Raw genomic sequence first — 22,393 nt, forward strand, 5'->3', positions numbered from 1 at the left:
ATAAGGTAGTTTCACCATAAGCTATAAGGACATCTAAATACATCCTATTACACGTGACACTTAGATCAGAAGGAATGAAAATATCGGCCTCACAAGGTGTGACACATTCTAAATTTAACCTTTTTGCAAAAGTTTCAGATATAAATGAATGTGCTGCACCTGAATCAAATAGTACGTAGGCAGGTGTAAAATGGATAGAGAAAGTACCGGTCACTGCATTCCCCTGGTTATCTGCGTGTATAACCCATCTCACTTTCTTACCTCGGTTTGTCAAAATTTTAGTTTCCTATCATCTTTAACTTAACCCAGTCCTTTATTAACCTAGGCTCTGATACCAACTATAACACCCCTGAATTTCGAGTGATTAATTCAATTAAATAATATTAAAATTGTTTAACTCTTACATATAGACTTTTGAATTTCCCTCTCGCGGGTTTTCCAGTTTCTTGCTGGGCGCCATGGCTAGAACTCGGGGATCGAAGCATTCAAAGTCAGTGACTAAGGGAAACGATAGAGCGAATGGTCCAACATCTGCGGATGCAAAGAAGACGCAAACTATTGATGAAGTAACGGGGATTGGATTGCTAGATGTCTCGGACCCAGAATCGATTGAAAATGAAGGTATGAATTTATCCCCTAAATCCTCTATTGCTGAATTGAAAAAACAAGATGAGGAGAAACAGTTGTTTTCTGAATGGTTAAATGTAATAAATAGTGGGGCTAAATCTGGGCAGCAAGTTGATTGTGGGTTTAATGGAGAAACTTCAAGATTGAATGGAAATGTGGTATCAATGAATGATAGTATTATTGGGGATATGAATACACCTAAAGAACAACAAATTAGTACTGAGAATGTTGCTATACCTGAAATTGATTGGGGGGATATTGAAGAGGAAGTGAATTATTGGGGATCTTCCATTGTTTATTTTGTTCTTGGAGCAAATCCTCCTTTTCATGTAATTGAGGGGTATTTGAGACGAATTTGGGGAAGGAGGGGCATTGATAAAGTTCCTGGTATTAGTAATGGGGTTTTCTTGGTGAGGTTTGAATTAATGGCCGTAAGGGATGAGATTTTAGCAGAGGAATGCCAATTTTTTGATGGCAAGCCATTGATTACACAAGCATGGGAACCGGATGTGGACTGGAGTAGAAAGGGTGGATTGAATTGCCAGGATTAGATTTCAAATACTGGGGTGTAAAATCATTAAACAAGGTAGTTGGGGCTGTTGGGAAATTCTTGAAAGAGGATCAGATAACTAAGAATAGGGAGAATCTGTCCTTTGCTAGGTTGCTTGTGGAGGTGACAGTGGATCAGGATTTCTCAGGAATATTGCAATTCAAGAATGAAAAGGGGGCTGTTGTTGAGCAGAAAGTGTATTATCCCTGGAAACCTATTACCTGTATGCAATGCCATGGATATGGGCACTCTAAGAAGGACTGCATCAAGAAGAAACAGGAGATACAACAAAGGAAGGTATGGGTTGTAAAACAAACCAAGATTGGTTATGGGGAAGGTTCTAAGGGGAATGGCTTTCAAGAGACAGTAGGTTTAGCCAAGGGAAATGGACAACACATGGGCGTTGGGCAGAATAATGACATGGCCACCACTGAGGTCCAGAATAGGTATGAGATATTGAATGATGCCACAACAGAGGAGATGTTTTATGATGTTAATCATGGAGATGTTGGTGAGGTGCAGGGGTTGAAGGCCCCTGAGGGTCATGGATAATTTTTTAGTTTGGAATGTTAGGGGGCTAAACAAGTGTAGTAAACAATTAAATGTGAGAAACTTTATTACTGCACACAATATTTCCTTGTTTAGCCTCCTGGAGACAAATGTGAAGATGTCTAAGATGGGGGCTCTTTACCAAAATTTGTGTCCGGGTTGGTGTTTTACAACCAACAGTTCTGTGGTTGATCAAGGTAGGATAGTAGTAGCATGGAGGCCAAATGCTTTCACTGCGTCTGTGGAGTTGGTTATTGATCAAGTGATACATTGTAAGATTGAACCTCAAGGGCGTTTAGGAGCTTTTATGTGTTCATTTGTATATGGATCAAATGATAAAAAAGATAGACTCTCCTTATGGCAGTCACTCATCAAGGTGAAGACTAATCTCCCATGGATTGTGATGGGGGATTTTTATGTTGTATTGAATATGGATGAAAGGGTGGGATCTCTAGTGAGATTACATGAAGTAGTTGATCGATTTCAGAGCATGTGTAGAGCATTGTGAATTGGCAGATTTGAGACAATGTGGGAGATTTTTCACTTGGACAAACAAGCAAGATGGTGAAAGAAGGGTGTTTTCACAAATTGACAGAATTCTGGTGAATGAAGGGTGGAGAACTCAGTTTGAAAATGCTATGGTTCATTTTATGCCTGAAGGTGATTATGATCATTGTCCTGGCATGGTGTGTGTACATAAGGATCAGCAGGGCAGAAAACCATTTCGTTTTTTCAACATGTGGACCACAGCTACTGATTATACAAGGGTTGTTAGCAGGGTATGGGATATGCAAGTGAGAGGTTGTCCTATGTACAGAGTCACTCAAAAGTTGAAGCAGTTGAAGCTAGAATTGAAGTGGTTGAATAAGCAAGGTTTTTCTGATATTCAGGTGAATGCTTATCAAGCTGAGCAACAAATGCTTCAAGCTCAAGAGCAGATGCACAGAAATCTAGGAGATAGCTCACTTGTTGATGCAGAGAAAAAAGCTACTGAGTGTTATAAGAAGGCCCAGGCAATGTATGTGAGCTTCCTAAAGCAGAAAGCTAAAGATAGATGGATTTGCTTGGGGGATGAAAATACTAAATTGTTCCATCAATCTATTAAAGCCAGGAGAACTCAGAATAAAATTTATGCAATCCAAGATAGTCAGGGGAAATGGGTGTATGAAGGAAAAGAGGTGGATGATGCTTTTGTTAAGTACTATAAGGAGTTGTTGGGTGTTAACATGGGGGACAGATGTGGAGTGAAAGCTCAAATAATCCAAAAGGGGGCTGTTCTTATAGATGAGCAACAGGAATTATTGAAGTGTAATTTTTCAGATGATGAAATCAAATAGGCCATGTTCTCTATTTCTAATGATAAAGCTCCGGGTCTTGATGGATACAATAGCTATTTCTTCAAACATAGCTGGGAGATTGTTGGGAGTGAGGTTATTGAAGCTGTTAAAGATTTTTTTCACTCTTGTAAGCTCTTGAAAGCAATTAATGTTACATCTATTACACTTATACCCAAAGTAAAAAGCCCTTCTCATGTGAGTGAGTTTAGACCCATCTCATGCTGTTCTGTCCTTTATAAGTGTATAACCAAGCTGGTTTGCACTAAACTGAAGCTGGTTTTAAATGAGTTTATTTCACAATCACAAGGAGCCTTTGTATCCAATAGGAGTATCCTACACAACATTCTCCTGTGTCAGGATATTGCAAAAATGTATAGGAAAAGCCAAAAGCAAAAGTGTTGTCTTTTAAAGATTGATCTTCAAAAGGCCTATGACACTGTTAGCTGGGAATTTCTTGAAGAAATATTAGGGGCTTTAAGATTTCCTAGACAATTTGTTCAGCTTGTGATGACTTGTGTGACTAGTACTACTTTTTCTCTAATGATAAATGGGAGGCCTACTGGATTTTTTTAAGTCTAAGAGAGGTCTTAGACAGGGGGATCCCATGTCCCCTCTGTTGTTTGTTCTTTGTATGGAGTATTTTTCTAGGTTGATGAAGTACATTGGGAGACAACCTGGGTTTGGCTTCCACCCTAGATGTAAAGCTTTAGGCATTAATCACCTTTGATTTGCAGATGACCTGATATTGTTTAGCAAGGGAGATTACAAATCCATTAACATGCTTCTGCAAGGTGTTGAGTTGTTTGCTGCCACTACTGGATTGAAAGCAAATAAGATGAAATCTGAAATTTATAGCTGTGGGTTGAATTCTCAAGAGGTACAGAGACTATGTTTAAGCTCTGGTTTCACACATGGTACACTCCCTTTTAGATATTTAGCGGTACCAATCTCTACTAGGAAGCTTTCATCTGCAGATTGTGAGAAGCTTGTGGAAAAGATGGTTGCTAGAATCAGAGTGTGGAGTACACATAATATCTCATTTGCTGGGAGAAGGCAATTGGTTAATGCTGTGTTATTAAGCATCAGTGTCTATTGGTCACAGATCTTTCTCCTACCAAAGCTTGCAATCAAGAGAATTAATGAAATTTGCAGAGGCTTCTTGTGGTCAGGGACGAGTAATGCTAATAAACCAGGCCATGTTAGATGGGATGAGGTTTGTAAACCCAAGGTATTGGGAGGATTGGGGTTCAGGGATATTCAAGCTTGGAATCTAGCTATGATTGCAAAACAGGCATGGTGCATAGCTATGAAGGCAGATAACTTGTGGGTTAAATGGGTTCACACCATGTATATTAAGGCCCAAGATTGGAGTACTTATGAGGCTCCTCAGTCAGCTATCTGGGCTTTGAGTTACATATGTAAGGCAAAGCAAGACATCACAAGGAAGATAGTAGTGAGTTGGATATCACAAGCTGATTACTCTACTGCAGCTATGTATAAAAGTCTACCGGACCCTGGAGAAAAGATGGGATGGAGTGCCAGCATATGGGATTACTATAATATTCCCACGCATGGATTTATAGCTTGGCTTGCTATGCTGAGGAGATTGAAGACTAGGGACAGATTACATACTATTGGGATATGCCCTCTGGATCAATGCCCTCTATGTGAGATTGAGCAAGAAAGTCATGAGCATTTGTTTTTTGCCTATCAGTTTAGCAAGCAATGTATACAGCTAATAAAGCAATGGCTGGGTACTACAGCTTGTACAGAGAATTAATCTCAGTTGCAGGGATGGTTACAGAGAAGACATAAAGGTAGCAAGTTTAGGAAAAGAGTTATGAATGCAAGTGTGGTTGCTACATTGTATATTGTATGGAGAGAAAGAAATAATGCAGTTTGGAACTCTAAGGTATACACAGTGAAAAAATGTATCACTGACATTAGATATAGTATAGTAACCAGAGTGAAGGATAAGGTTACCTAAGAAAATAAGTGCTGCAGATGCTAGATGGTTTGCACAGTTGAAGTATTGATATATGTACAGGTGGTTGTATAGGAGTGGATACATTGGTATGCCAATGGCTTGAGTTGTGAAAAGGTTTTAGTAATTTAATATATTCTTACTTACTTACCAAAAAAATAATATTAAAATTCTATAGAAAATTTGGCAGAGTTCCGTTTGAAAAATGGACTGCCCAAAATTTAATTTAGGACTCGCATCCGAATTTTAAACCTGTTTCAACAAATCAGCAATTCAAATTCCAAATTCTCAACAACTCCACCTGTTTCAAATACCAACGAAATTCCTGTATAACTACTCGAAATCCAAACGTGTTATTCCACGATTATTACGAGAATAATCGCTAAGGAAGAACTACCTGCACCAAAACTAAATTAAAGCTTATTTTAAACTATTACAACCCAACCGAATAAAGGTTTAGGTGGATTAATATTTACAACCCTAAGTCTCAAAATATTGATTATATATAAGAAATGCACCAGAAAAGAACTATTATAACTATATTTACGCAAAACTAGTGGACGTTGCTCTCCGCCCATACCCCGACTCTAAGCCTTCATGTACCTGCATATATCAAGCATGTAGTATCAGCCAAACAGGCTGAGCAAGATTCAATACTGTAAATATTTTACTTTTGCAACCTCAATACTAAATAAAAACATTGTAAAACTTTTTTCTTCATTTCTTTTCCAAACCAAATACTTTTATATTTTCTTTGCTAAAACAATTTCTTTCAGAATCTTAGAATCATAAATCTATGGAATGGAACGAACTTTATTTCCCATTGCGCTAGCTAGGCCCTCTGAGTAACTATTAGACAAAGACCCCTAGTGTGCACACCCCACAAACGGTCAAACCGTAGAAGAAGATCTAAGTCTGAGGTACTGATCAACGTACCCCCCAACTATTCTGTAATGTCGAGACGATCCCGACAAGGTTCCAATTCCTTGAGACACCATAAAGGCAATCCCAACCAGTTTAAAAACATAAAACTATCCATAAATCTTTTCTGTAACTATTATATAATTCAAGGTTTGAAAATAAACTATCTGTATTAGGAGGAACATCCTCCTATTCAAATCAATCTCAACTCAAGAGAGATGCATACCTTTATAATCTTTTCTCGTAAATATGAAACTTTTAGTTGAAATCTTATCTTTTATAGACCTTTCTTGTAACTATTAAAGATTTGAGTAAGGAAGCTTACCTTTTAAACTATATCAAACCAACTAGCTCAATCAATATGGCTCCTCAATAAAACCGGAATCTACAATATAAACATACATGTACTTAATAAATATTAATAGATTTGGCTAAAATAGCTAATGAGTTTTTATTAACTTTAGTTTTATAAAACATCAACCCCCCTTTTTTTTATATTCAAGTATAACTAACTCTCATAACTTATTTACTTAAACCGCCATTTATTTGATTATCAAAGTAATTAATATCAACAATACTAAAATCTCTCTTAGTTTATACTAAATCAACATTAATATTCCTATTATATTTTAGACACTCAAAGTCCATTAGAAAAACATTCATAAGAAAACATTGAAACTTAAAACATTCGAAACTAAGTATACTTTTTACCAATTTCAGCAGAAACTTAAAATGGACATATCTTGGATAAAATTTCGATACGAACAACTTTTGGGAAGTATTTTTGCTAAAAATACTCAGAAACTGCTTAAAACTGCATTTTATGAAACTGACAGTAATTTATACGAATTACACCACAATTCTCTTTGAACAACAAGTTTACTTAACATTCTATTAATCTAAACTAACTACTAAACAACTAAATAAACATTTTATTCATTCAATTCCACACCCAAACAATTAAAAATCAAAACCCCCAATTCAATTTCATAAACATAAACCCTAACTTCATAATTTTAAAAGAACACTTAAATTAGTTGAGGAATTCATCTTACCCACTAATATAGAAGATTGGGGATGAAAAGTAACTTGCAAACGCCACCTAATTCGAGCCCTAAAAACTCCAAATTACAGCAACGACGACCCCCTTTGCTCTCCCTTGCCCGCCTACTTCTACGGTGTCACTTCTAGTAGCGGTTGTGGTTGCGTCGTCGGCAACGGTGGTGGTTGTGTGGTGAAGGAAGAATGTTAAAGATTTTAAGAGAAGAAGATGGTGAAGATCTTGAACGATGGTGAAGCACCGTTAAGAATATGTCGTTCTTTTGTTTTATTTTTTTTCTTTCCTTTTTCTTTTCTTGTTTTATTTTTTCCTTTTCCCCCTTCTTACATATATGTGAGTATATTTCCTCTTGTTACTATTATTAGTTAAATTACTTACTAAACTTGTCCCACTATAACCATATAAATTACTTACAAAATAATTCCTAAAGATAAATGAATTTAATTATTAAATAAACTAAAATATATAATATAGTTAATGAAATAAATAATAAACTGTTTCAAAAATCAGGGTGTTCAAGCAGCCTCAACCCGACTGCCCCGTAATGACCTTTGGGCCATCCAGTCGGATATTACACATGACCTACGATGACCCCCTTGGTAAGCGAACTCAAAGTGGCTATAACAAGAGTCAAGAGATTGTTATTGGATAGCAGATCATTTGCCCATATAAACATGCTGGAGTGCCTCAAGAAGTTGAAGTATAGTGAGCGAGATGTCACCCCCTCAATCAGCCATTCATAGGCTTCGGGAGAAACTCCGTAACCCCATCCGGGTCAATAAAGCTAACCACTCAGATGGGAGAGAATGTCAAGGGTAGAAGTCTATTGATTGGCTTCTTAGTGGTAGACATCCCCCTACCATACAACATCATAATGGGGAGACCCACTTTGAACAAGGACAAAGATACCATTTCCACCTACTAACTTCTCATGCAATTCGAAACCGACGAAGGTAGGGTTGGAAAGATCCAAGGGGATCAACAAGCAGTGAGGGAATGTTATGTAAATAGTATGAAAAACAAGGTCGACTTCCAAGAGAACCCGAAAAAGAGAAAGCGAGAAGAAAATCGCCCCCCAAACGGCCTCGGGGTCTACATCACTGAGAACCCTAAGAAATACGAACGCCCTCAACTAGCGGAAGAATGTAATCATCGACAAGAAGCTCGGTCAGACATTGAGGATAGGTAAAGCCATGGCCCCTCAAATAAGGGAAGAGATTATTTAGGAACTCCTAGAGTACAAAGAATGTCTTCGCCGATGAGGCCTACAAAATGCCAGGGCTCGACCCCAAAATCATGAGCCAAGAGCTGAATATAAAAGAGGGATTCACGCCGATTAAGCAACAATTAAGACACCAAGATCCCGAGAGGAACGTCGCGACTGCTACATAAGTTAAAAAATTGCTTGAGGCGTGCTTCATAGAAGAATGTCAATACTCGAAGTGGCTAGCCAATGTTGTGTTGATTAAAAAATCCAGTGGAGCGTGGAGGATATGCGTAGATTTCACAGATCTAAAATCGACAGGCTGGTCAACTCAACGACTGGGCATGCTCTCTTAAGCTTCATGGATGAAAATGCGGGGTGTTTGTCTAGTATGAACACTATGCTCTCTTGGTTATGGATTTGGACGACAAAATCAGACGGCCCAGTCTTTACCTGTGCAGGGTAATCTGGCGCGCGTCAAGCAAACTGTCCGTCTTAGACATGGAATAGTACTCCCGGCCTCTAGCTTTGAGATGGAGGCTTCAACAAGGCGGATCCTCGAAGATGGGGAACGCGAAATTCAGAGTGCACGGCCGACGCTCGAGCATTCTTCTCCTGGTAGCGTGCAGGAAGAAAAGGCGGACAAGATAATTCCAGAAACAAGGTCGTCTAGGAGAGGTATTGAGATGAAGGACGAAGATAACGTAAAGAAGAGTGAATCTAGCTCCTCTGATGACTCGGATGACCCTTCTACTAATTCCTTGAAATTAGAAGACGCCTAGGTCCCCTTTCTGATCCATGGTTTATATTGGCCAATAATCGTTGGCTAGGGAAATTTGGCACTGACCCTAGTCACCTTTCTTCCAGTATGCCCATGTCGGGTTACCCTTTCGTCCTACCAGGTAAGGACGATACCATTCTGGGTGCCCCAACCGATCACTTCGCCGTCTATCGACTGGCCTTAGACACAGGGTTGATATTTCCCATTCATCCCTTTGTTAGCCAATTAGTATTACAACATCGCCCACAACTAGTTGACCCCCAACTTTTGGTAGAACATTCTGAATTTTCTTGCCGTCTGCGATTGGCGAGGCCTTCCTCCATGTTTGCCAGCGTTTACCCAGATACATTATGTATCTAAGGTCCCAAAAAACAGTAAAAGGGGCCTGGTTCAGCATCTACAATCGTCGTCATGGCTTCCTCACCTCTTGGGATAAGACGTCCAAGATGCATGCATGGAAGGCCGAATTCTTATTTGTTTGGGCGCCTAATGAGGTTGTTTGTATACGGTACTGTTATTGTAGTCGGACGCCTACAAACACTGGATGAACAATATCCTTCTTGGAGCTGGAAAGCAGCACTGACAAAGAGTTGATGGAAGACTTCAGAATAGCGGAGTGTTCAAAACCAAACAAGTCGTCTTTCAAGGGACCATCCAACTAGATACCTTTTAAGGAGATGTTTTATAACGATAATTTTTTGGTCGCTGCTGGCTTGCGGTTCGCCGAAGATAAAGGTATAACGCAAATTTTCTCAAGTAAAATTCCCCTTTCAAGGTCTTTGTGTAACTAACGTTTTGTATGTGTTTCTTTTTTTTTTTACAGCCACTGCCAAATCCATCCTGAAGAGGTTTTAGAAGGAAGACATCAGTATGCCCAGGTTCATAAACATCCTTTGGAAATACCTCAACAAAACAGCTATGAGAAGAGATCGAATACTTTGGTTAGTGAATGATTTTATTTTATTTTTTAATTTTTTTTGACGACCATCACTGGCCGTTTCACCGTTTGGATAAGGATTCCTTGTGCTAGGACAGCGGCCAAAACATGCCAATTTTCCTTGGCCAAGTACCTTCGTCCAGATTTGAGGCCATATTTTGGACGTAGGTTTCTTACAGAAGAAAGGTGGCCACCCAGGTCTGCTTCCCTTGATGAGAGTCCCTTATCCAAGGTTGAATCCTCATTCTCAACGAAGGCTTCCTTTAGAACGAAGGCGGCCAAGACAGGTTGGCTTTTCCTGCCGGATTCATTCTTTGGGCACGAGTCTTCCAACTCGAAACAGGCCGGGTCATTTTTGTTGGATTCCTTCTTTAGGCACGAGTCATCCAACCCAGATCAGGCCGGAATATTTTCGCCGGCTTCCTTCTTCAGATGGCCTTTGTCTAAAGAAATAGATATGGCTGGACGAACAATTAGGATCACTCTTCCTAGGCTGACTTCCTTTTTTGCTTAAGCACGATCTTTCCTTGTGGCTGAATTGCTTAGGAAATCAAAGGGCGTCCAAGGTTATTTTTACTTCTCTTTTCTTCCTGCCATTTGAGACGATTTTGTTTTTGACTTTTTTTTTTTTTTGCTTCAGAAAAATGCCCGAACGTCCAAGGCATTGGCAGGAAAGCAAGCGGCCGCCAAAAAATGGCCATCAACAAATAAGGATCAACCCCTTCCTAAAAAATCCAAAGGCTTTACAACCAAGAAAAAGGCAGATCGTTCGTCTGCTCAGAAGGTTGAGAAGCCTCCTAAGACAGCCCATTCAAAAGGCATTATTCCATTCGGCTTGGATGACGCCAGTGCTCCACCTATTACTACTATAGTTGCCAAGCAGCCGGACGTGGCTTTGCTTAAGGGAGATAATCCCGCCTTGGCCGAGGAGATGAATGAACAATCGGACACGGCTGATAAAGAAGGCTCGGCCTACAGTGGCCATGTTGCTCGGGTGGTGGCCCAAATGCCACCGTCTTACAGATCTGTCTCCTTATCCTCGTGAGTCATACTACTCAAACATAGTTAAGACACTGCGAGTTGGCGGACGTCCAATGAGTCCGTCCAAAAGACTAGCAGTACTCATCCCCATTAGAGACACTAACTCATCTCCTCTTTTAGATTATGGCAAAGATCCTGCTGTTGCTACCACTGAAGCTCCTCCGACGTTGTCGGATGACAAATCCTCGGCCGCCGTTGCCAAAATGACACCGGCCGATCGTGAGAATCTCAAGCATGAGCTTTTCAAGTGCTTCCCTAAGTCCTACATTAAGGGCTTGAGGGGTGCATCTTCTGGGCATGTAGGTTAAATGTCTTGCTTTTATACTTGTAGGATTTTTTCCTATTTTACTCGCTTGTCCACTTACTCAATTTATCTTCGTCCTTTCAGCTCGTTGCTCGCATCATAGTAATTGAAGACTAGGCGAAAGTGCTCAGGAAGGAGAATAAGAAGCTTATCGGCCAGGATACAACGGCAGGGGACAAGGCTATGCACGATATTCAGATGGCGGAAACTCATCACCGTCAATCCCAGGAGGCTTGGGAGAAACGGTCGGCCGAGCTGGAATCTCAAAACAAGAACTACCTCCTCCGCATCAATAACCTTTTCACTGAAAAGGATGAACTGAAGCTCGCCATGGACACAGTCTGGACCAAATTAAAGGGCGGGAGGGATACCGCCTTGGTGGATGCTCTTCAGCTGAGAAGAGAAAACATCGTCTTGAGAACTAAAAACCATCACCTGAAGGAAAAGGCGATCCAAGACTTCAATAACACTAAGGAGGATATGAGTGAGGTTATTGACACTTCCAAGTCCTAGGCTGTGAAGGCTTTCGAGATGCTGGCCGAACCGGACGACATTCCTCACTATATTATGATCGTCGTATGGATTTCCAAAAGAGCCTTTATAGGGCAATGGTGGCAGGTGAAGAACCCCGCGTCTTCTAGGACACTTCAAACGGTGATGAAGAGGCCGAGGGTGAAGAGGGGACTCCCTTGGACGATCAAGATACTCCTCCAGCTAAATAGTGTAACTAGTCTTAGGCTTAGCTGTTGTTGTAACTTGTAACTAGGCCAATGGCCATTTTGTAACTTAGTTCTAGATCTTAGTTTAGTTTGTAACTTTTTGAACAAATTAATATATATGAATGATCTTTTCTCTAACTTTTTCTTTTATTGCCAAGTACCAAGCCAACTCGTGCCACTCTAGGGATGAATCTCAAACTTGATAATAACTCGTCCAAAACTACGAACAATTTGTAACCTTGTTCAATCTAAGCATAAGAATAACTTGTCCTGATTTTCTAGACGACCTCTGAATGGTGTCTTGAATGGTGGACAGATTGCATCCTCACTTAAATATTACCAAGTGTCAAAGTTGCTCGTTCTAAACTATGGACGAGCTTCCGTCCATGCACTATTTGAGTCAACAACAACCCATCCAGAATGACTCAACGACCAGTAAATGTTGGACGATATAAGCTCAGATGCAACTCTCATCTTGTTCTCGGATGATGAATCTCTTTATGTTCTGGATCCCCCCCCCCCCCCGGGACGAAGTGGATCTTATGTCAACTTGGTCCAAGAAGGAGAACGACCAAAAAACATTGATTCATTGTGGGATTATTAAATGAGGGTAAGAGCCTTCGAGTCATGGGTTGAGCATGCACTCGGTTGGCTTCCCTTAAAGAGTAGTATATAACTTGTAATAACTTTTTCATTTAATAAGGTTGTTATTACCTGACTGACCTTGCAAGCGAAAGTAAGATTCCTCTACTAAGGCTTGCTTATTTCTGGTCGGCTTGTTGTAGGAGACTGAAGTTTCTCTAACTAGAGATTATCATTTTTGTATTTACCCAGATATGTAACTTATCTCGTAGATTTTTTACATGTTTGCTGGTCTCCTTGAGGAAGTAATGTTCGTCAGAGGAATGGTTGTTCCCTGTTTTAATGTCTATCTTTTCTTTATATTATGGACGTTTTAACTTTTCTTTACTTTCTTACAAAGGTATTGTTACTTTTTAGACCACTAAGCTGGCTGGTGGTAAAATGCCTCTAAGTAAATAACTTTAAGTAAAGTAAATAACTTTAAGTAAGAGTAAAGAAGCAATATAGGGAGAAAGTAGAATTGTATTATATGAATTTTGTTTGGCTACGCACCAAGGTACATGTATACATATCTATCTTTCCTCTGTGTGCCGTGGCACTTGTGTTAGATTATAAACTATATAACATTCATGTCAATTGTCTTTATCAAACGTGATATTTCTTCAGGGTGTCTGAGTTCTGGGTTCGTTGGATTGGACGTCCCCCCATATCTTGGAGACGACAAGTGCCGCTTCGTACTTCCTGGACGATTATATAGGTCCCTTCCCAATTTGGTGTCAGCTTACCTAACTCTTTTGCTATTCCAACAACTTCCATCTTCCTCATATCCAAGTCCCCTACTTTAAGCGGTTGTCTAGTGACTCTTTTGTTAAATTCCCGAGCCATTCGAAGCTTGTACAACTACATCCTTAGCAGTGCAATGCCCCTGACCTCTGGTACTTGGTCCAAGGTCGTGCGCAAGGCAGCCCAATTGGCGGCTTCTGTGTACAACATGACTCTCGAGGTGGGTTCCTCAATCTCAATGGGTAAGACAACTTTAGTGCCATAGACAAGCATGAAGGGTGTCTCTCCTGTAAAGTTCTTGGCCGTAGTTCTAATGGACTATAACACCAACTGTAGTTCTTCAATCCATAGTCCTTTGCCATTGTCCAACTTTCTTTTGATGTCGTTTGATAGGATTTTGTTGACCTATGGGTGGGTTACTGCCGCAAAGTGAGCTTTGATTTCTCTTTTCAATCCATAGTCCTTCAACTTTGGCGTTACAAACTGTGGTCCATTGTCAAAGACGATGGACTGCAACATTGCCAAACCGGGTAATAATGTTCTTCCAAATAAAGCCCTTGACATCTATCATTTGTTGTTATACCCCGCATTGCTTGGGCCTCAACCCATTTAGTGAAGTAGTTCATAGCAACAATCACAAACTTCTTCTGACCAGAGACCACAGGGAAGGGTGCCAGGATATCCATGCCCCATTTGGTAAAAGGAAGTGGAACAAGATAGGAGTTAAGAAATTGGACGGCTTATGGTGGACATTTCCATGTTTCTAACAATTGTCACACTTCTTTGCGAAATCAAGAGTGTCTTCCTTTAAGGTAGACCAGTAATATCCAGTCCTTAAGCTTTTTCCCCAATGCTCCTCCCCTATGTGGGATGCACCAGCTCCTTCATGGAGTTCTTTTAGTACTGCTAGTTCGTCTTCCCTAATGATAAACTTGAGAAGAGGACGATTGAACACCTTCTTGTAGAGGGTCTCATCCCCATAACTCGAACCACCTGTCTCGTACCTTCACATACTTAGCCTCTATAGGGTCTGAAGGTAGCTGACATGTTTTCTTGAATTCTATAATGGGCTCCATCCAAACTGCCCCTTGGCTGAGAAACATCACTTGCTCTTGCTCAATACTCTTCTTTGGTTTAACCTCCCAAAACATTGTTCTTGGTGCATCACAGTCAGCCCAACTGGCCAACTTTGAGAGAGCATTTGCTTGATGATTTTATGACCTTGGAACTTGGTCAAGAACAAATCGTTTTAAGGGCTCAATCTCATCCTTAATCAGATGCATATATTTGCTCATTGATGCTTTCTTACATTAAAAACCTCCATTAACTTGGCTGATGACTAAGAGGGAGTCTGATTTGGCTTCAATCTCTAATGCCCCAGCCGCTTTACACATTTTGATCCCAACCAGAAGCGCTTCATAATCAGCTTCATTATTGGACGCTTGGAATGGAACCTTAGTGCATATCAAACTTGTCTCCCTCTGGAGATAGACAAATGATTCCTACCCCACATCCATTGACGGTAGATGACCCATCTACCATGAGCGTCCAATGCTTCCTTCCTTCTGTTGGATCATATATTGGCTATATAGTTGGCCGGGTAAGCTCAATTATAAAATCTGCCAAAGCTTGTCCCTTGATGGCTTTTCTGGGCTCAAAAGATATGTCGAACATATTTAGCTCAACTACCCACTTCAAAATTCGTCCAGAAGCTTCTATTTTTTGCAAGACTTGTTTTAGAGGTTGGTCAGTATAGACTAGTATCTTATGGGCCAAAAAATAAGACCTTAATTTTCTACTAGCCATGACAAGTACCAATCCAAACATCTCAACCAGCGTATATCTACACTCCGCGACTTTGAGCACGTGACTAACAAAGTATACAAGGATTTGCACAAACTCCTTTTCAACCAGTAAAACAACACTCGCGGCTTGAGGCAACACGACCAAATATACAAACACTTTTTCCCCCTCGGCTAGACTGACCAACTTGGGTAACTAGCGAAAGTGATCCTTCACCGGCTGAAGTGCTTGTTCAAGTTCTGCTATCCACTCAAAATAGCCTAGATTTTTTCAAGGTTGACTTCTATTTTCCTCTGATCTACCAAGAAACCTAAGAACTTCCCTGCTAAGACAACAAAAACACATTTTTTGGGATTCAACTTCAACTTATACTTTCTTAGAGTTTCAAATGTTTCCCTCAAATCATCAATATGACCTAGCTCCTGCTGACTCTTTACTATCATATCATCAATGTATGCTTCCATATTATTCCACAACTGTGATTGACTGAAAGACCATGTTAATCAGTCTTTGAAAGGTGTTTGGTGCATTCCGGAGGCCAAAAGGTATCCTCGGCCAGCCACACAACCCTTTCTCTGTAATAAAGGACGTCTTGTCCTAATCCTCCGGTCACATGGGACTTGATGAAATACATAGTATACATCCATTAAGCTTAATAATGCATGGCCAACCGTGGAATCTACTAGCTGATCCAAGTTAAGTAGAGGGAAAATGTCCTTGGGACAGGCCTTGTTGAGGTCACTGTATTTTATACACATCCTCCATGTGCCATAGCGCTTTGGTACCATGACTACGTTGGCTATCCGTTCTGGATAATAAGTCTCCCTAATAAACTTAGATCTCAACAACTTCTGCACTTCCTGGTCGACCGCCTGATTTCTAGCCTGCCCAAAATGCCTCTTAATCTGACGAACCAACTTCAAACTTGAATCCACTTTTAGTCTGGACACTCAAGTGTCGCGCCCATGATGGTTATCACCTCTTCTGACAAGGGTGGTTCATCTTTGACGGGCATCTACTTTCTCTTCTTGTTTGGTAGGTGGCTGAACAGTTTACTTGAGGGAGCAACCTGCATCTGAGGACTTTCAATTACTGTCCTAAGAGAGTCCACTTGGTTCTTCACAATCTTGGCCGTTTTCCCCTCACCGGTGCCTTTCGCTTAATCTTGCTTCTCGGCTTTCCAGGATGATGGTTTAAAAGTTGCTAGGTAGCATTCTCTGGCCGCCTGCTGGTCTCCATACAAGGAACCAATTATCCCACCATCACATTCAAACTTCATGAACCTGAGATGTGTGACTACAACTGCCTTAATATGATTCAGCGCTGGTCGTCCGAATATGACATTGTAAGCAGCCAAATCGTGCACGACCAGGAACTTAATAAAGAGTGTCCGAGAGGCCTCCTTCTCTCCAACTCAAACCGGCAGAGAAACTGTTCCCATGCGGTGAATAACTCCCCCACCAAACCCAATGATTCAATGGTGGACTGGAACTAAGTGATTGTCATCAAACCTTAGTCTGTACAAACACTCAGCGCTTATGATGTCCGTAGAACTTTTAGTGTCAATCAGAATTCTTCTCACTCTCAGATTTGCTATTTTCATCTCTACGACTAAAGGATCATCATGAGGAGTTTTCAACTTTCCTTGATCTTGTTCACTACCATTCTAGGGAACGGATCGACCTTTGCCTGATCAGTTAGGAAAACTTGGTCGAGTTCCCTCATCAGTTTTTGTGCCCTCTGTTGTTTGGTCCACCCGTAGTAAATCCTCATGATATTACAAGGACAACATCCTCATCAGTACTCTCACTTTTCTTCTTCCTACTCTGACTCTAATCCCCTGTAAATTTATGGAGTTTATAAATATATTTTAGTATATATAAAATTATATTTAAATATAATTCAGTTTAAAATAATTTATTGATTTAAAAGGTTGACTGTTTTGAAAGTCAATTGAATTATTTTTTTATTTATTAGTATCATGTTAGGAATGTTTGTTTATTACTATGTAGTACTCAACTTTGCTTACTACATGTTTTGTTTGTATGTGTTCATCATGGCTTTACCTTATTGATCTTGTGATGACCCATTCTTGGTGAGCAGTTCCTCTAGTGCATTGACATCTACAAGTTTGTAGATGATGCATCTTAGGGTTTCGAGAATGGAGAGCTTTGTGTAGCATATTGATATATTTATTATTTTATAGTAAATAGATCTATATTTAAGTTTGGTTTAAAGTTAAAGCTAATAATGTTGTTTGGTTTTAAAGTTACTTTGTTATTTATCATATTTCAATTCTAAAGTTTAGTTATATTTTTTCCGGTGCAAAATTCTGAATAAGTCAATACGTTATCACACGGGCGATAACGCTTTGATGATTCTCTAAATTTTCTAATTGAACTGTATTTTTGGAAAAAAGAGAATTATCGGGGTGTTACAAAGTGGTATCCGGAAACTTTAGGTTATTTTTCAAAAAAATTTGGCGCCTAGCAAGCTAGTTATTTAAATGAATTTCTTAGAATTGAGCCCCTACTTATATATTGTGTTTAAATTAATTTTTGAAACACGCTATTATTTTAAATTAGAATTCGAAAAATTGTATCAAAAAAAAAGTAAGGTTCGAATCTTTTTTTTATTATGGTCCGAAAAAAAAAATTATTTATGTGTGTCCGAATTATTCCGAAACTAAGGTCCGAAATTTCTATAAGTTCGAAATTTTTTTTATATGGTAGAAATTTGAATTTAGGATTTAAGTTTTATTGAGTTCGACTTTTTTTAAAAAATTATTTTTAGTCGAAAATTACAAAAATTATTATTCGTTATTTTAATACTTTGATGTTTATTTTGTTGTGAGAATGGAAAGTATAGGAAGGAGATTTAGGATAGAAATATTATATGCCTGCATTGGATATTTAGTTTAGCATGATTATAATTTTTCTTCCCTGCTAACTATTTATATTTTTCTTCCCTGATAACTGTTTATAGTTTCTTCCCTATTAACTGTTTATATTCTTGTGCTTGTGTTGTTGGTGATAGCTCCTTATTGTTTATTGTTGAGAATTGCGTTTAGGGAGAGTATGAAATATATCTATTGAAATATGTTTATTTGTTGTAGATTTCTAACCATGTCTGCCAGACAAGTTAATAGAGTAGCAAGGTATCATAATCCTATTATAATAAGTGATGATGAAGGTGTTGGGAAGATGAAATCTTCACGCCTGAACGGTACAAGGAATCTAAGGACAAGAATGATAATGTTGCACCTTAGATCACTATTTATGTATTTATGCAAAAGAGAAAAAAAAATATAATGATGTTGGATAGTTGGCCAACAATGATTAGATTTATTTTATAGTACCTTTTTTTTAGGAAAATATAATGTTGTATTTAAAACAATTATTTAATAATACTCTTAAATGATTAGAATTTATTCAGGACACGTGTTGGGAATCTCTTTATTGTTTAAATTTTTATTGTGTGATTGAATTCTTATTTGTTGTTTTCCACGTGTGTATTTGGATGTGAATATTTTCTCATGGATGATTATGTGGTTGCTAAAGAAAATTTGTGTTGTACTTGGAACTGTTTGAGAAATTGTTTGTTGATGCGATCTTGTTTGATCAAATCAAATGTTGCCTTCTTAGATTGGCATATAAGTTATACTGAAACATAAAGTAGAGTTACATTATAATTATTTAGGTCGCGCAGTATAATGGCTAACAATGATGCCTTAGCTTCTGTTATTCGTCTATTGTAGAGAATTTGACTCACGAAAGAGCTAAGCGTCCCGATTCTGCTGGGGACATGTTGAGAGACTAGCTAAGATTAAACCGTCGTACCTTAAGGGTGGCTAACCCTACGTTCTTAGAGAGTTGGGTTAGGGAGTTTGAAAAGATTTTTGGGACTGTGAAATGCCCTGAGGGTATGAAAGAAGGTCAAGTTTTATTCTATCTTAAAGATGAGGCTGACTTCTGGTCAAAGAAATGGAAATAGACTTAGTGTTGTAGAAGAGTTTAATTGAGAATCCTTTATTGTTTCTTTAAAAGAACTTTCTTTTACTGTGCAATTATGAGAAAGCTGAAGGCCTAGGAGTTTATCAACCTTAAGATGGGTAGTATGACCTTCTCCGAATACTATGGCAAGTTCAAAGCATTGTCGAGGTTTGCACCTCAGGTAGTAGCTACTAAGGAGTTAAAGGGTCGGTGATTTGAGCAAGGTTTAACTGAGGAAATTCAATTGGGATTAGTAGATTTCGACGTAATTAATTTGCCTATTAGTTTACCTACTGGAGTGATCGTAAGTTATACTAAATTATTTAAAATTTGCCTCTGGAGATAGAAGACTGTGTATTTCCATTGGATTTAATAGAATTCAATTTGGGAGACCTGGATGTTATTCTTGGGATGAATTGGTTAAGTCTCTACAAGGCCAAAATAGACTGTAAAGTTCAGAAGGTAGTGTTAAGACACCGTTTGGGAAAATTGACCTCCTATAGACGTTTTGGGAAGCCTACGAGCTTTGGGGTTATCTTTGCGATGTAAGGAAGTTGATGAAGAAGGGGTGTGAATTATTTTTCCGTAGTGTGCAAGATGTGAGCAAGGAAGTTGGGGTGAATATTGAGGATGTCCCGATTGTGAACGAGTTTATGGATGTATTCCCAAGCAAGATTTCGGGTATACCACCTGCGAGAGCTGTTGAGTTCATCGTAGACTTAGTTCCTGGAACCGCACCTATATCAAAAGCACCCTATAAAATGGCGCCACCTAAGATGAGTGAGTTGAAAATGAAATTGCAGGAGTTACTGGAGAAGGGTTATATTAGGCCTAGTGCATCACCTTGGGGAGCTCCTATATTGTTTATGAAGAAAAAGAATGGGAGTATGTGGTTGTGTATTGACTATAGGGAACAGAACAATGTAACCATTAAGAACAAGTATCCTTTGCCTAGAATAGATGACCTATTCGACCAATTAAATGGAGCGAGTGTGTTCCCGAAGATTGATTTGCATTCGGGGTATCACCAGTTGAGGGTAGTTGATAAGGATGTAGCTAAGACTGCATTTAGGACGCGTTATGGTCATTATGAGTTCACTGTAATGTCGTTTGGGTTAACTAATGCTCTTGCTATATTTATGGATTTGATGAATAGGATTTTCCATGAGTTTTTAGATAAGTTCGTGGTGGTTTTCATTGATGATATTTTGATATATGCAAGGAATAAAGTAGAGCATGATGAGTACTTGAGGATTATATTGGAGACGCTTAGGAAGAATCAATTATATGCCAAGTTCTCTAAGTGTACTGAGTTCCATTTGGAGATCAGTAGCGTTTTTGGGTCACTGTGTGTCTAAGAAAGGAGTCTTTGTAGATCCTGTTAAGTTTCAAGCTGTGAGTGAGTGACCAACTCCAAAGAATGTGTCAGATCTTAGAAGTTTCCTAGGTCTAGCTGGCTATTATAGGAGATCTGTGAGAGATTTCTCGAAGATAGCGAGACCCATGACTAATTTGATGAAAAATGAGTCAAAAATTGAGTGGAGTGAAAAGTGTGAAGAAGCCTTTCAGATTTTGAAGGAACGTTTAACCTCCACACCAGTTTTGACACAGCCTGATGAGAATAAGGGATTTGAGGTATATATAGTGATGCTTCGAAGGATGGTTTGGGATATGTGTTACAACAGAATAGGAAGGTAATTGCATATGCGTTGTGTCAGTTGAAACCTTATAAGGCTAATTACCCTACCTACGATCTAGAGTTAGCCGCCATAGTTTTTGCATTAAAAATTTAGAGACATTACCTCTATGGGGAAACCTGTAAAATATTTACCGACCATAAGAACTTGAATTACATTTTCACCCAAAAAGACCTTAATATGAGGCAGAGGAGATGGTTGGAATTGATTAAGGATTATGACCTAGACATCCAGTATCATGGGGGAAAGCAAATGTAGTTGTCGATGCCTTGAGTTGAAAGTCGAGCCATAGTGTGAGTGCCTTGATAGTCCCCGAGGAGTTGTGTCGAGATATGCAAAGTATGAGCCTAGAAATTCTGAATTCTGGGGAAAATGAGGAAAGACTGAGCGCTTTGTCTTTAGGGTTGTCAGTTTTCGACGAGATCAAATAGGGTTAAGTTGGGAATGAGCACCTAGATAAGATTAAGGAGAAGATGAAGCAAGGTAAGGAGGCCGACTTTAAGATCCATGATGATGGAATTTTGAGGTTTAGGGGAAGATGTTGTGTACCACAAAAGTGTAATGAGCTTACGAGACGTCTTATGGATGAGACGTATAACACTCCATGTCTGTGCACCCTGGGGATGACAAGTTGTACAAAGACCTTAAAGGTATCTATTGGTGGGCAAAAATGAAGAGTTAGGTAGCTGAATATGTGTTTAAGTGCCTAACATGTCAGAAAGTGAAGATAGATCATAAGAGACCCATGGGGAAGGTTCAATCCTTAGAGGTTCCTAGATGGAAGCGAGATTCTATTTCTATGGATTTTGTGACTGTTTTTCCTAGGACGAGGAGTGACAATGATACTATTTAGGTTATTATAAACCGATTGACGAAGTCCACCGTATTCATACCTATTAAGGAGACATGGAAAAAGAGCAACTTGCAAAGACGTGCATTAAGCATGTAGTGAGGTTGCATGGGTTTCCAAGAGATATTAATTCTGATCGTGATTCGAGGTTTCTCTCGAAATTTTGAAAAAGGTCCAATTAAATCTTAGGACAACATTAAAGATGAGTACAACCTTTTACCCTGCGACTGATTGTCAGACTGAGAGGACTAACCAAACCATGGAGGATATGTTGAGAGCGTGCGCTATTTGATTAACAAAGTAATTGGGAGGACCAATTAGACCTGATCAAATTTTCCTATAACAATAGCTATCATGCGAACATTTAGATGGCACCTTTTGAGGCAATGTATGGAAGGAAGTGTACAAGTCCCATTTGCTGGAATGATTTTAGTAAGAATGTAGTATTGGGGACAAAATTTATTCAGGAGACTGTTAAGAGTAGTCAAGACGATTCAGGCTAGAATTCAATCAAGATAGACAAAATAGTTATGCCGATTTAAAGCGACGCGAAGATGAATTTGCAGTCAATGGCGGAGCCAGGATTTCAAATCGAGAGGTCAACAAAAAAAGACAAAAGATGTTCGATATTGAAAATTTAACAATGCAAAGACACTAATATTCATTGTCATA

At 39.2% G+C, this 22,393-nt stretch overlaps 2 protein-coding genes across 2 annotated transcripts; both read left to right on the forward strand.

Moving 5' to 3' along the window:
* Positions 1-1,853: 1,853 nt before the first annotated feature.
* On the forward strand, positions 1,854-3,063 carry LOC125492896 (uncharacterized). Its single transcript, XM_048635636.1, has 2 exons — positions 1,854-1,998; positions 2,243-3,063. Exons 1-2 carry the CDS (start codon positions 1,854-1,856, stop codon positions 3,061-3,063), a joined length of 966 nt encoding a protein of 321 aa, XP_048491593.1.
* Positions 3,064-3,066: 3 nt separating this feature from the next.
* LOC125492895 (uncharacterized) lies at positions 3,067-4,843 on the forward strand. The gene is made up of 2 exons (XM_048635635.1): positions 3,067-3,586; positions 3,798-4,843. Exons 1-2 carry the CDS (start codon positions 3,067-3,069, stop codon positions 4,841-4,843), a joined length of 1,566 nt encoding a protein of 521 aa, XP_048491592.1.
* The last annotated feature ends 17,550 nt before the right edge of the window (positions 4,844-22,393 follow it).

The sequence above is a fragment of the Beta vulgaris genome, chromosome 8 (genome assembly GCF_026745355.1).
Source record: "Beta vulgaris subsp. vulgaris cultivar EL10 chromosome 8, EL10.2, whole genome shotgun sequence".
Lineage (NCBI taxonomy): Eukaryota > Viridiplantae > Streptophyta > Magnoliopsida > Caryophyllales > Amaranthaceae > Beta > Beta vulgaris.

Excerpts from the sequence above, each read along its gene's own strand:
- LOC125492896 (XM_048635636.1), top strand. The coding sequence starts at position 1,854 with ATGGGGGCTCTTTACCAAAATTTGTGTCCGGGTTGGTGTTTTACAACC. Across the intron at positions 1,999-2,242 it reads TATTGATCAAGTGATACATT|ATTTGAGACAATGTGGGAGA; the intron begins GTAAGATTGAAC and ends GTGAATTGGCAG.
- LOC125492895 (XM_048635635.1), top strand. The coding sequence starts at position 3,067 with ATGTTCTCTATTTCTAATGATAAAGCTCCGGGTCTTGATGGATACAAT. Across the intron at positions 3,587-3,797 it reads TGTGATGACTTGTGTGACTA|ATGACCTGATATTGTTTAGC; the intron begins GTACTACTTTTT and ends TTTGATTTGCAG.